Genomic DNA, 16,191 nt, shown 5'->3' with positions numbered 1-16,191 from the left:
AGCTTATTTGATGTGAGGTCCTATCACGTTGTGACTTTTGTGTTTTCTAAGTGGTTAATGATGTTGAACGTATTTCCGTGTGCTTAATTTTTCCATGGGCTTTTTCCCATTTTCAGAACCTTTGTCCATTGTTTTAAATTAAGTGTCTTTTTATTAAGCTGTAATAATATGTAACGACATAAATGTTTTTATGTAGTTTGGAGGCCAGTCTATTATTAGATATATGACTTGCGTACCTATCCAATGGGTTGTCTTTTCACTTTCTTCATGGTATCCTTTGGAGTAAAAATGTTTTTAATAGTCAATAAACATATTTACATGCATTCAGTCTCACTAGAGAATAAGGATAAATAGAAATAAGAATTTTTTAACCTAGTTAGATTGGCAGCTGAAAATAAGAAAAATTAAATTTATTATCAGAGAATTTTGAGCATTCTTATAAAGTTCTGGTGGGAATTTAAATATAAAAAATTTTCTAGAGACCATTTGGCAATGTATCTCAAAACCCCTAAGAAAAACTGTGCATCCTTTGACTCAACAATTCCACTTCTAGAAATTTATCCTATGGAAAATGTTGAACAACTTTGCAAAAATGGATTTTATCATTGCAATGTTTATATAACAGGGAATGGGAAGAGAAAAGTCTAATAGTAATGGATTGGCTAAATAAATTATGGTAAACCACATGATAAGACACTATGTAATTCTTATAAATGATAATTTGCATCAAGGATCACCACCTAACATGTCCACAGGGGCCAAGTATAACATAAACACATAGAGAGGTTCTCTAGCAAACTGGTCAGCATATTCCCCCTTTTGGAGAAGAAGACAGCTTCCATTAATTGATGCCAAGTAAGAAGTATGTGTATGGGGGTTTCGAGGTGGGGATACGGGGATATCTTATACTGTCAAAATAGCCAATATTTTAAAAGAAGAAGGAAATTTAATTTTATGTGATATTTTCTGATTTTCAAAAGCTATCTATTGCTTAAACATTTTTTCAAAAACATTCAGTGGCCCCATAAAACATGTCATTTTGTGGACTAGATTCAGTTCAAAGGCTAGGAGCTCTTATGTACATATAAATTTACTGACATAGAAAGATATCCGTGATACATTTTTAAAGTCTTAAAAATTCTGTTAAAGTTTATGTAATATGATCTCTCTATTGTTAAAAAATGAAAGCACATTTACATATATAATCTCTAAACTGTATTGGAAGAGATATAAATTAAAATGTTAATACTGGGTGATTTTTATTTTCATTTGTATCATCAATGTATCAGATTTTCATTTGATCATCAATGTTTTGTTTTCATAAAAAAAGTGATAACAGCTTTTTGTAACTTTGGTTATTAAGGAAAGAGTTAAAATTCTGGTTTAGAATTTTGAGAATAACTTTAAAATCAAAATCACTATTTAAATTCTTTTGCACATAAAATCAGAAAGACCTGAGTTCAAAAATCAATTCTTCCACTTACTATAGGTGGGCTTTCTGACCTGCAAAATGTCAGTGATAACACCTACCATCTCCACCTCAAATCTCCTTGGTGGTATAAAAATGAATTAATTAAAATAGAATTAATATGTCCAATGCTAACTTTGTAGTATCACCAAAAGCTAAGTTAATGAAAAGGGCTTTTTCTACTGCAGTTAAAATCTGGAAAGGAGATAGACACTGGCAGAATGTAACAGTGAGTGGAACTGTAATAAACAAAAGATTTTGCTTGTTTGTTTTTGGTATTCTATCTGGAGGCAAGAGCATCATAGGGACCTTTACCCTTGCACCTCTTTCACTCTCAGAATCCAAAGCTCCCCCTGCTGACATCTCCCTCACCATTTAGCAGCAACGCCCACAGGATTGGAGCAGAGAATGACTGGCATCCATTGCCAGAAGTAGCATCCGATGAAGTGGAGCTGTTGCATGTTGTTGAGAATATCTGGGTAGATCATAAGTGTGAGTGGAGCTCTAGGACACATAGAATAAACAAGGAAGGCTATATCCAAAGATTGAATTTGATCCTGAAGTAAACAAATGTATAAATACTCTTTGAGAGCTTACCACCCTTTATCTTTCCACTCCTATCACCAGGAAAGGCATGGATTTACCCAAGTGGAATTCAAGGAGGTGAAGTGGTCCACAAGTAAAATCAATCAATTGGCTGATGTAAGGCAGCCTTTGTTTCTGTCTGTTCCACCTCTTTGTTATCAGAAAGGTCTCAGGCATCTGCATTCCACAATTCTTTCTACCAGCAGGTTAAGTATAAGGGAGGATAGAGAATTTTTTTGGCCATTGTAATTCCACTGGAAACTTGCCTTCACATGACTTCATGTGCCTTCTCCACAAGTGCCCAGTTTTAAATCCAAGGAGTAATTTCATCATTTCTGGTCCATAGACATAGCATGCTCTCTAAGATATTTTTGGTATAATAGCCCATTTTTGTTATCTTTCCTTTTTTCAATTAACTCACAACAAAAGAGAACAATAAAAGCGCTTTTTCATATCTTTACTCTTTCAGTAATGTGCAACAAGAACATAATAGTGTTAAGAAGTCAGAAATAACACAGAAGCTATAGAAGTTGTTTTGTATTTGCAAAATTTCAATAATTATCTTCTCTAGATTCCCCAAATTAGCATATTTGTTAATCAAATTAATTAAGAAGCTTTTCAAAATAAAAGCAGTTTTATTTTATAAATAAATAGATTCTTTCCTAACCATAGAACATTTAGTTCTGTTAGAGTTAACAAACAACACACTCAAGTACTTTATGAAGACACTAGGGTAAAAATAATCTAGATGCAATTATGAATGTGCCCTAATTAGTCATTTGCTTCTTTTCGTGTGTATGTTTTTCTGTATGTGTTAAAATTATATCATAGATCTTTATAATCAGTTAATTCTTAAATCATCACAAAGATGTTATCTGACCCACAGAATTTATATCAACTCAATATGATGATATGATAGTTTGAATGATATCTTTACATTTAAATTTAGTTTCCCAATCAAATCTAAGACCTTTTAGTTGCCCATATCTGTTACAAAAAATAAATGCTAGACTCCTAGATTGCAAAAATGGAAACTTCCTATAAATCTTGAAATTGATGCCAGTATCACATCAAAATTGTAGTAACCGCAGAGTTTTCAGGGTGGTTCAGAGTACTACATATGTAGATATAAATTCCCTTATGATCAGCTTTCCATTAAAATTGTGTTCTTAGTAAATGACTACAGGAAACTTCCTAAAAGTGATTTTATTTAATAAATATTTTAAAGAGTTTATTAACTGAAAAAAATGACTTTTCTGATCTTTCCAGAAATTCTGCTCATCTCTTTAATGTTTTTTTTTTTTAACTTTTATTTCTACTGTGATTCTTAGGAATTTTTCTAATCTATAGTCAATCTATCAAAACATCAATGCTTTGATAAATTTGGCTTCCTTCAATAATAAGCTATGCTGAGATCTCTAAATGAAAATGACAAAGGCAGAGAAGTAAAATTGAACACAGCAACAGGTTACACTAAGTGCTTTTAGAATTTCAGATTAACACATTTGTCCCAAAATGATAAAGATAAAGGAATAACTTACTAAATGAATAATACAACACAGAATAGATTTTAACAGAATTTCTCTCACTCACTCTGTCTCATCCAGACACACACACTTCTGCACACATCCACACATAGGTGTTGACACATGTCTCAGAATTTAAAACACTGCTACTAAAGGCTTTAACTTAGATAAATTAACTACACTAAAATACTGACATTGTGAAAATATCTAAGTCCAAAACCCCATAGAGGGCTTTTTTGTGTGTGAACTTCTAAAAAATTTAAAGAAAACAGCAAGAAACCGGAGTCCTTGACAAGTAGGAAGGGCGCCCCTGGCAATGCTGGGTGGGTCACAGCTTCCCGTTCTCCTCACCACCCTCCTTCTCCTCTATGGCTTCCAGGCTGCGCTTGCTCTTGGCCTCAGCACCACTGCTGGGGGCTTTGCTCAGTCCACAAGACAAGCACGCCAGCTGGATCTGCTTCATGTTTTCTATAGCTTCATGCTTGGCATTCTTCAACAGATCTCCTTGGCCCTGCAAACAGGAAAAACAGACACCAAAGAAGAAAGTTATGGGCTGGGCACATCCTGAGTCACATTGTGCTAGAGCCTTGGTGCCATTGCTAAACGAGGAAACAGACCCAGGGTCACTTTTCTGAGGGTTAATCCAAGGTTCTTTTCTAATATTATTGAGATAGTTTGCTCTTTAAGCCAAGGACCTCAACTTGAACCTGACCTGGCCCTGTAGCTGTTATTAGTCCCTTAAGATTCCTGTCATGGGGAACCCTCCTCTTTATATGCTGAGGAAAGTCAACTCTTCCATAACCATGGTTTACAACTTTGCACACTTCTACAATTCCTACCTCACCCAGACCCAGATTTTCTAGGCTTGGTAGAAAAGGAAAGTTTTTCCTTAAAGTAATAAAAGTAGGCCAGTGGTGGTGGTTCACACCTATAATCCTAGCACTCTGGGAGGCTGAGGCAGATGAGAGCTCAGGAGTTTGAGACTAACCTGAGCAAGAGTGAGATCCTGTCTCAACTAAAAAAACAAAAAATTATCCAGGCATTATGATAGGTGCCTGTAGTCCCAGCTGCTAGGGAGGCTGAGGCAAGAGGTTCGCTTGAGCCCAGGAGTTTGAGGTTGCCGTGAGCTATAATGCCAAGGCACTCTAGCCTGGGGCAATAGAGAGAGATTCTGTCCCAGACAAACAAACAAACAAACAAAAACAAGAAATAAAAATAAAATCAGCTATTCAGTATACAAGCACTTATCCAGCAATGTATCTTCTGCAAAGTAAATCACACACCCTTATGCTTGGTGAGCTGGTTTTTAATATATTGGGTTATCCTTGCAATCTGCCTATTGTTAAATTGTTAGTTATCCACATTCCTTCTGTCATTTCCATCATCTTCAGGACAGTGTTCCCATCTGGCTAATGGAGAAAAAGTCTCCAAAGGCTCAACATGTCAATCAAAACAAAAAAGCAAATGAGGATTGCAGAGCCCATTAGCTGTCATTTACATTAGTGCCCGACTGAGATTTTTATTTCTTATTTTAGCTCATTGTTACCATGATCAAGTGTGTGTGCTGATAGTGGCCCAGGGGCTGGAGGACAGAGTGTGAGGAAGCAGGAATGTTTCTATAGTGTACAGAAAGGAAGCAATTTCTTCTCTCTCTCTCTCTCCCCTCTTCATTCTCATGGCGTTGCCTGAGAGTGTGACCTTGAAACTAAAGGACGACATGGGAGGATGTGGAGGTTACACAGATTGCTGGACAGTCTCTATAACGCAGAGGCTCAGGGAAAGGATAATTCACTTATTTTATGCAAGGTATTCCATGATGCACTATGATATCTTTTTAATTTGATGAATGGTTCCTAACATGTATTTTATAACACCTTGGAATATCTCATTCCACAGAATCTAGACAGGCACTTTCCGAGTCTATCCTATGTAATGGCAGCTAAATCTTTCTAATAACAGTCTTTAACTGTATAGGATGAATAAACATCTGCGCTGCACCTAATATATGTGTTAAAGTGAACTTTCCTTCGAGTATCTCGGTCATGACATGTGACTTTGGAAGAAGAGTTGGAGAGTGTATCATTTAGCCTTTTCATAAAGAGAAATAAAGTGGAGCCTGATGAGGTTAAACAACTGGCCCAAGATGACAGAGGGGACCAAATCTCAGGTCTTGACCTCCTGGGTTGGTGCTCTGTCCCATACATATGTTTAAAATCTAGTCTAACATGGAAGACTGGCAGAGAGGGACATATTTCCTAAAGAAAAATATTCACTTCACTAGCAGAATTTGGGGAATCTGTTCTTAATATACAGGCATGATGAGTGAGTCCCCTCTGGATACTGCAAGTGATGTCACACCCACTCAAAGAATACAACTCTGAGGCAGTAACAATAACACAACCGCACAGGGCTCTCCCTGCCACTCTCTGTGCTTTACGTTCTTTCATTCAGTCATCACAACACTCCTGTGAGGCAAGTACTTCTATTATTTTCACTTTACCAATAAAAAGCTGAGGCCCAGAGCAAACCACCTTTCCAAAGCTGCACAGTTTGAGGTCCAGCAGTTGGCCCCAGAGTCTGTGGTCTTAACCACTACACAACACAGCATCTCTTAGAGGTGAAGCATGCACTCTCTGCAAAGCACGTTAATGCCTCCTGTTCACTGTTACCCATGGAAACAACACAGATACCAAGGAAAGTACAGGCACATGACACAGCCTGGCAGAACTTAGAAACGGATCTAGAGTCAAGAGGACAAGAAGCACCAAGAATACACTGGGAGGGAAAAGTATCTTTAACCAATTTCTCCCTGGGTCATGTTCTCTTCTGTAAAATAGATAAAAATAACCTTTGGTCTTCTTCACAGTTCTAAGATTAAAGAAAATATGTTAAAGGGCTGTTTATGGTTTCAATTATCATAAGAATAGGAATCACCATGCTACAAGGTGATCTGAAAGCAGTTAACATTATCTACTGCTATAAAAAACATCTTTGTACTGTGTAAATTTTAATATGAATTTAACTAACTTGTCTACAAAGGTCTGTTTTATAGATACATATTGCTACTATTTTTACAAATGAAAAATTCCTATAAACACAGTTTATCAATAATGAAAATATACCAATTTTCGTTTTCAGGGTATTACTTCTAAGTGTTCCTTTTTCATTTAGTTTTAAATTTTCCTCTAGAATTTTGAAAGCACAACGGAAGAAAAACTGGAATCCTTCCTACTTGCACGAGAATAGTGGAACGTGCAAAAGTTACCAAGTTGGATGTTACTAATGCATCTTGTTCTCACCTCCTGTTTACTATAGCAGGTTAAAAAACATACTTTAAGGCCAGAATGTCATCTCATTGGTTCTGAGATGTGGCATCCAAGTCTAAATGCCAGACTGTGCCAGTTCTGGTACACAGAAGTCAGTCTCTCTAGAAAACAATGACCAATTGGAGAAAACAGTTTGTACCAGGGCACAAGAACACAACTACATCATCTCCTGAGAACCCAGGAGACGACGCATACTGGCTGCATGACACAAACCAAAAAAATAAAAATAGGACCACCAAGTTCAACTATTAACTCATAAAGGAAGAGAAAAGGAAAGGCTATGTGTTGAACACTGCACACTGAAACATTCACGTAAAAATCTGTCTTCTATTTTTTAAGAAAGAGGAACGAATACTGATCATCTTTCTGTTCTGTGGTTCAAGGAATCACATACTGTCTCTTTTCTTTGGGTCCTCCCCTTCACCTGAACCGGAAACAACCCATTCTAGATAACACGGCCGAGTGGGAGGAGTCGATGGTTAACGACCCCAATCCTAGCATTCCTTTTTAGAGCTGACTTTTTCCCCATTTTTCTCTAACTATCTAGCAACCTCTCTGCTCCATCACAAACACCCCCACGCTCCTCCTAACTGGCCAGCATACACCAGAGCTCCCTCTGAACATCTTTGTCCTGTGTATCATTTCCTTCAAGATGTATTAGAATCAGAATTCAGACCAGCTAAGCCACTTAAAGGCATTAGTCCGTAGTCTATATATCACTATTTAAGGGGAATTATAATAGTGCATTCTAAGCATATGCTTTAATCCTATTCTTTTCAAACAGAGGTCTTAGGGGAAGAAGAGGAAGGAGAGAAGTCAAGCAGAATTCATTTCACTGGCAGTGTATAAATTGAAACACCTCCTGTATACTAAAATAGGTCTGGGATTCTCATGGCATGGAAAACAAAATTAACGTATAGTTTGGCCACTGAATGCTTGACTTGAAAGAAATGTCAAGCTGCTGCCAGCATTTCTGTGCTAACAGCCTCCTGGGGATTATAGTTTCTGTCTTCTGGTACTAGCGATGCTTCAGGGAAAAAAAAATAAGAAGGATTGTTTTAATGCAAAGGAAAGAGAGTATAATAAAGAGCATCTCAGGCAGTGTGATGCCCAAGGAATAACAGGCACTAGCAGAAGCCCCAGCAGCCACCACTCAGCCTCCGCAGCTCTTGGGCTTCTGAATATATGATTCCATTGCAATTTCAACACATTTAAAAAGCAACACTTTGAATCATGGAAAACCATAGAGATCCTTACAGAAACTTTGAACCCCAAAGTTAGTGATGATTAATGAATATGGAGAAAACAAAGACTAAGCATTCTTTTCCAAATCTCCAATTGCATTAAACTGAAATTAAAGTACATTATCTAGAAATCAGGAAATATCTGATGCAATTTAGACCGCAAATCAGGCTGCTGTATCATAACACCACAATTTTGATTGATAAAACACTATCACAACACTGAACAACAGCTAACATTCCTTGAACATTTAATACACTAAGTGTAAACCAATTTGCATACATTATCTCATTATATCATAACCAGAAAAGAGGCCAGAATTCTAAATGTAAATTATCTATTCATTATATGTGTTTAAATCTATAAAAGACACTTAGGATTTATGTTATTCCTGTTCTTACAAGAAACGCAACCCCTCATCACTCCTGTTTGAAAATAGCTTTGGCTAAAATATGGCATAGTCACTCACAAGAGACATCCTGAGGGCCCTTCACACCCATTTTTCCCACGAACTGCACTATCCCTTGTGATATTAGCACACAAAAGAACAGGAGAACAGCATAGCCGGTGTCCTCATGTGTGAAGGAAATGCGTGGGTTGTCTCAGAGCACACCACAAATATTTAAAGCAGTCAACTGGGACTCTGGGAATGGAACAACACTCACATATATACAACTACACACATAAACAAATCCAGCTCTGTCTCCAGGCCAACTCACATGGGTATCTTTGAGCACACACTCAACAGCAGACTGATTTCCCTGATATGCTTTCCGTGGGAGCGTCTCCATCCACAGCTAGAATCACCCACGCTTGCACTGCAGTAAAAGTCAGCCACAGCCACTGCGGCAGGATAAGCAACCCTTGATGTGCTCCAGCCGCCACAGACGGACCAGACTGTGGCGGGCTGTGCACCACTGCCATATTATTAGTTCAAAGGCCAGCCTTTTGGAGAACCTCTTTATCATTTAAAGAAGTTAAATCCTTTGTTCTAAAGAGGTAAAAAAATAATGGTTACAATGTACTCCATTTGAGAAAAGCGCAGATAAAAAATATTTTAATGTCATGATAGATGTACTTCTCGTAATGTTACATTTCTGGTATGTTGCTGTCTTGGGAATATTAGGCAAATCTATTCAAAGACGGCTTGAGATTCTTGCTGTCTAGGATGAAAGCTCAGCTGTGAGGAAATGTGTACAAGATGTTTATGAGTTACAAGGTGCAAAGGTATAGCCCTCATGTATAAAATACTTCAACTGAACAAAAATAGAAATTTCTATTGCATTGAGATTTATTATTTTTCAACACCTTGGCAACTGAATATTTCAACTGCATTCCACTCACCAATTTTAAAGTGGATATGTAAGAAAAATGGATGACTCCACGGAAATGGATGAAAAATGGGTGAGCAATCATAGAGTAGTTCTGGTCTAACAGTCTTGGCTTGATGGAGCTTTGCCTGTTATTCTTCTGCAACTCTAAACTCAAAATAAAGGGGACTTGGCTTTTAAAATCTTTGGTACATAACGCAATTAAACATAATTTCTATAGGAGTATAAAGGTAATTGCATTTAACATGGTCACCCAAGCCATTAGATTTTATAATTTTATATAAAGCGCATTTTTTCAATTAGTTTTGTGACTGATACATTTTAGAACTGGTTATAAATACCAATTAATTGAGCATTTCTGGAAACTATAGAAACAAAACATAAGTAAGTCTTTTTAATTTCTGAGAATCTATGTGAGAGGAAAAATCATTAAATTCAAGAAGAAGGGGAAGAGGAGTGGGGAGGGGCTCAGTAAGCTCCCACCTAATTGGTGCAGTGCAGGGGTATGTGGCACACCTCCTGGGTGAAGGACTCAAATACAACTTGGACTTTTCCAAACAAATGCAAACAATGTAAACTAACCGTGTGTACCCTTGTATTAATCTGAAACTTGTTTAAAAGATGTTTTATAACAGTAATCAAAATTAAGATGGAGTGGCTTTATTAAGATTAAACAAAATAAACTTGAGACAAAAAAAAAAAATCTGAGAATCTAGTTCCCAAAGAAAAATAATTTATAAAATATAGAAGATTTTTTGGCAGGTGTTGGGAGACAGAGTCTCTCTTTGTTGTCTGGGCTATCATGCCATGCACAGCCTCAGCCTAGCTCATAGCAACCTTAAACTCCTGGGCTCCAGCCATCCTCCTGCTTCAGTCTCCCAAGTAGCTGGTACTGCATATGTGCACCATCAGACCTGACTATGTTTTTCTATTTTTGGTAGAGACAGGGTGTCACTCTTGCTCAAGCTGATCTCCAGCTCCTGAGCTCAAGCAACCCTCCGGCCACAGTCCTTAAAGTGCTAGAATTACAAGTGTGAGCCACCACCCCCAGCCATAAAGTATAAAAGATACTTTCTTAATTTTAAGAATAACTCAATGCCAGGATCCTCACAAAATTATAAAATGCAGCAAATGACATTGAATAAGTATAACTATACAAAAAGCTCTAAACACACTTTGAAGTCATTGTCAAATTCAACATAATGAAAATTAAATTTGAAAGTTACATTTAAAAGGTATTCTATTCCTACATTTCTTTCTCAAATAACATTCTGCATTGTGCAATTATCTTTTTCCTTAGAAAATCTTGACTAACCTGAAAGTTGAAGGAATGAAGGACTCTAGTTAAAATAATTCACTAAATCTTAAGCAAACATCTTTCATATTAGCTAAGTTTTTAAAAAAAATACTTAAGGCTGGGTGCAGTCGCTCACACCTGTAATCCTAGCACTCCGGAAGGCTGAGGGAGGTGGATTGCCTGAGCTGAGAAGTATGAGATCAGTCTGAGCAAGAGTGAGACCCTGTCTCTCCTGAAAATGAAAAACTGAGGGAAGAGGATCACTTGAGCCCAAGAGCTGGAGGTTTCTGTGAGCTATGATGCCATAGCACTCTACTAAGGGTGACAAAGTGCAAAGTGAGACTCTGTCTCAAAATAAACCCCAAATAACTTATTTATATACAGGAGACCACTTTTATGCCCTGGTATATGAAGAATACATAAATGAAGTAGTTTAATATCAAACAATACTCACTAATAATATACTAAGGATTAGATTAATAATAATCTAAGTGCAACAGTGTTGACAACAGGTATTGTTACTGGTGGGTAATATCTGCATTACCCAATAAAATCTACTGCATTGAGACGCACTTGTTGAGCAGAGTTCAAAAACAGTAAGAAAATTTCATGTCTCAAATTCCCACTTAACTGGCCTACTCTACTTTGTTCTAAGCTATGTGTATGTGCTGTATGTGAATTAAGAAACACCCATTTCTCTCCTTTGCTTCAGGAACAATAGTGATCTTCCTTAGGTAGCAATGAGGCCCTGGGCCTAAATTTTTGCTTTATTCATCTACCCATCAAGCAAATTCTTACTGCACACTCACTATACAGCCAACTTTGCCTTTGGCCTGTGGTTCTGAATTTTATTTTAACCAAGGCCTTTAAAACAGATATTTTGTAATGTCTCCTTTATTATCCCCAAATTTAATTCATGAATATTTGTACATTAGTAAAAATTAAATATAGTACCCTAGCTATAATATAAAGAACAAATAAGAGAATACCATTTAAAGTAAAATAGTATGTATTACAATACACGAAGCTCAGTCAGGCACACCAGAAACAACAGAGGAGCAGGCCAGTGCCTGTACTGAACTTAATATGAATGCATTAAAAGATAAATAACAACAGTCAAATGCCATTACACAGAAAAAGTGTATACGAAAATGATCATGCAAAAATAGACATGATTATGAAAACAAATAATGGCAACGGACCAGACTTATTTGCATTTAATAAAAGAAAGAAGAAAATAACCTTAATTAAAGTATAACATGCCAAGACAAGTACAGACTTTCACCAGGGAGAAAATATCCGAGAACCCCACAAGTGAGGCAGTGAACAATGTCCATACACCACACCAAACTCACCAAACCTTCAAAAGTACCTCAAAGGACATTTGTTTGCGATTGATAATATTAGCTTCTACTTCATGGAACACAGTGGGATGCCTACTGTAAATTGTCAATGATAACGAATAAAGCATCAAATTAGAACGAAACTTGTGTCACTTCCTAGTCTGTTCCAGTATCACCGTATAGCAATTATAGAGAATGCAAAGAGTGAATAAATCATTCAATAATTTGGAAAATATCTTTATTTCAGTTAGGTTTCTCTCTCAGTAACTACCTTTACCAAGCCCTTTCCAAAACCCTTTGTAAAGAAAAACAATAATAATTAACTAATATAGTATACTAAAATGCTCCAATTTATATTTTAAGGAGTTTAGCCAGATGGTACTCCATGGAAGTCTTGCAAGACACAGGGCAATTTTTCATTATGTCATGCTGTCCTGCGCAGTGCAAGACATAAAGCATACCTGACCCTTCCTCCTAAATACCACAATCCTCCCATCACCTGCACAGTTTCCCAGAACAACCTCCAGGGGGCAGTACTTCACCTACTGGGAGCCACCAGGCTGAACTGGAGGTGGTGGGTACAATACTAATACACCAGCCCCATCCCCACAGAACTTGAGTCTGGCAAAGGATAAAGGCATATATAAAACAGCCACAGAAATGAAGTTGTGTTTAATCACGAGGTGTGCTAAGTACCTAAGGGAAAGGAATGTATTACTGTGCACTCATGTAGTGGTCAAAGGCACCAGACAAGAATTCTCTGAGAAAATGACAACAGGGAACAGTTGGAAAGATGACCCAGCATCTTTTTCCTTTCTTGGCATCTTCCAATCACTGAAGCACAGCACAAAGACCTTTGCTGCTTGCCTTTAGTCCCCAGTCCTCCTATGTCTTTCTGATACAGATAGAGATGGTATGGGAGAGAGTTCTGGGAGGATACTGCCTCGATGGCACAGGACCAAAATTGCCTCATATAGCTCATTTTCCCTTATTCCCTTATTTTTTTAGAATTTATTTTGTTTCCTTGAAGTGTATATCTGAAAGAAACACTAGAAGCAGAAAACAATATAGTGACAGGAGCATTTAGTTCTGCTAAATAAAAGGTCTTAATAATTATATCACAGTTCTGAGACATTTGAAGGACTATTTCATAACTTTACAGATGAAGAAATAATGCTGAAGAAAGCAAAAGAAACATGTTACCCACGTTCACACAGGAAAGACATGTGAAGGAAATAACTAATCATGCTGCTTCCCAGGCCAATAGATGCTTTTCCATCAGTTTATTTGGGAGGGGGTTGGCATTTTTCTTTTTTTTTTTTATTGAGGCCTAGTACATAATACGTTGCACATGTCATCGAATAGATCTTAGAAATACAGAGAAGAAAAATAACTAATGACGTTGGTTTATAGAAGAAAAGACTCTTTGAAGGAACCCTATGCATATCCCAGACACAGTTACCACCCTTGGGCTGATTACTTTGATTTTCACCAGGGAGAAAATATCTGAGAATCCCACAAGTGAGGCAGTGAACAATGTCCATACACCACACCAAACTCACCAAACCTTCAAAAGTACCTCAAAGGACATTTGTTTGTGATTGATAATATTAACTTCTATCTTCAATGTTAGTTATTGTTTGGAACGATTTAGTAGTTTTAATCTGAGCCAAATTATCAGGAAACTGAAATATAAAAGTAATGGTATAGGATTCATAAGTAGGTAAGTGCTGGGAAAAAGAAAAACAAAGACTGGTTTTCAACTTAAAGATATCATCATACTCCTTCGTAGATCAAAGTCCAAAAGAAGATAATTGAAGAAGTAAATTAATTACAGGCACAGCTGAACATTTGAAAGGATATTATTAGTGTGAAGACTCATCAAGTAATTCTCAAACCCCTGGGATACTAAGTTCTCCTTGCAATACCCATGAGCCCCCAAAAACTTCCTATGAAAGTTGGCTGCCCAGGATGGCAGCACAAACGGAGGCATAGAATCAGAACTCTAGGAGTGATGAAGGACTGTAAGGATCCCACATTTCTCTCACATAATAACAATTTGGCCTAGAGACTTTGAATTGTAACCATATTGCTGTTCTCAGAGGTGAACTTACAGTGGGAGGTCCATAACACTGTACTTGGGTTCAAATCCCCGCTCCATGACTTAATAGTTTTTTGACCTTAGTGAAGGCCATGCAGTGCCTCAGTTTCCTCATTTATAAAGTGGCCATAATAATTACATCCATCTCATAAATTTATTGTGATTAAGATAGAAAATGCATGTAAGTCATTTAGAGCAATGCCTGGCATACGCAGCAAACTCTATAATTGTTAGTAACCCTATTACTCTACAAACAGAAATGACAATATTATAGATAAGTCCTTTGTACTTGACCTTACAAAATGTGAGGGAACAAAAACATCTTGAAACTTAAAAAGCCAAGTTAATGACGTGGGGAGAATTAACTGTTAGCTGAGAATAAAAGTTAAGATTGTATCACTCATTAGTCCTATGAAAGACTTCATAATGTCTAAAATAACAATTGCATTAATGTGGAGCTATGCTTGGGCTTCCCCCCAAAGCCTCCCCTCCCCCCTTATTTTCTTATTTGTCATTGAAAGGCTATAACATTGTTCAGTGTAAAACACCGAAGCGTTGCCACAGTTGGAATAAAAATTTAAAATAGCTGTTTCACTTAAGCCACATGAGGAAGTAAAAATGACTGAAATCATCTGTCACCAAAAGAAATTAATGACAAACATTATCTTTTGTGACAGACCTGTTTTATTTCTGAAGATACCGTAAGATAAGCTCCTTCGAGGGTGCTCTGTTTAAGAAGCCATCTGTCTGCTTTGGGCAAATGACTCCAAGCCTAATCCACTTACAGAAAATGTCAACAAAATTGCTTCAACACCAGTGAGCTGAATAATGGAAAATCCCAAGCTAAACTTTAAAAATATGATTCAACTGCAGGGAGCTTTATCAATTTAGGTTTGTGTGATGATACTAGTATCCCGAGAATTCTCTTGCAGTCCTTTTAACAAAAGAACCATTCAATAAAACAAAAGAAGTCCCTGCTTGTTGATTCTCCGTTCTGTTCTCTTTCCTTCCCACTACTGTGATCATCTGCCTCTATGTCAACAGAACTAATAAGAAAAGACAGAAGATTAATATCAATCATTACCAAGGTGACAAAAGCAATTTATCATGTTTCAAATGAAACTCTAGTAGTAACCAGCACACTTAACAAACATTGTTTAAAACTTCCAATATCTCAAATAAACTTTCCATGGATAATAAACAGCCATGAACTCTAAACTCATGCCACCACCATGAGTGCTATTAGCCAAATACAGAAGGAATTTCGAAGAAACTTCTATTTAGCCAACTCCTGCTATTCCCATTTCAAAAAGATCATTTACAACAGTTTCAAAGACACAGGATGCTCCAACCCCCAGAGGAGACGAAGGCTATAGAGGGAGTTACTAATTTTAAAGAATATTTTTAAAATGCATTCTGGTATTTTCTTATTAAGATTCCACTTTAAGAAGTTACTGATTAATTACTGCTCAAATTATTGGCTACTTGACCCATCAAAAAATCATTTCATAAAAATGCCAGAATAAAAAGTACAAATGGAATAACAGGTCCACAATCGGAATAAACTGATCACAAATGGCTTCAGCTGCTTCACCACCTCCACGGCACTGTGAATTTTAGCAAATAAATGCTTTTGTGACATCTGGTTCCGTGCTGCATGACTCCAGGGCACAATTCACACTGCCTTCTATGTGCATGGCATTCTCTCTGGCCCAAAGATTGGTTATATAGCATCTGGTCTAGACATGCCCTTTTATCAAGTACATTTATTCTTTGTTCTCTGCAAAATCATAATGCTTTCAAAGAGGCTGAAATTGTCTCCTTTGAAAGTGAATCATGGCATGTGCAGGGCTGCCCCATCCAGTGGCCTTGTAGGCACCGTTTATGCTGGCATTAGTTCCAGATTCAGTTGCAATGGCCATCAGTTGCAATGGCCAAAGAGTTATTAGAGAGACATGGCCACAGGGGCAAC

General features: G+C 37.2%; 1 protein-coding gene across 1 annotated transcript in view; it reads right to left on the bottom strand.

Annotated features, from left to right (window-relative positions):
* Positions 1–1,051: 1,051 nt before the first annotated feature.
* PLCL1 (phospholipase C like 1 (inactive)) overlaps positions 1,052–16,191 on the bottom strand; it is a 328,179-nt gene continuing 313,039 nt past the window's right edge. Inside the window, exon 6 of the mRNA XM_003802985.3 lies at positions 1,052–4,090. Coding sequence (XP_003803033.1) covers positions 3,908–4,090 — 183 coding nt within the window. The 3' untranslated portion in view covers positions 1,052–3,907. The remainder of the gene's footprint in view (positions 4,091–16,191) is intronic.

The sequence above is a fragment of the Otolemur garnettii genome, unplaced genomic scaffold (assembly GCF_000181295.1).
Source record: "Otolemur garnettii isolate 467f Iridium unplaced genomic scaffold, OtoGar3 scaffold00270, whole genome shotgun sequence".
Classification (NCBI taxonomy): domain Eukaryota; kingdom Metazoa; phylum Chordata; class Mammalia; order Primates; family Galagidae; genus Otolemur; species Otolemur garnettii.
Note: the sequence above shows the minus strand (reverse complement) of the source record. Positions and strands in the feature narration are given on the sequence as shown.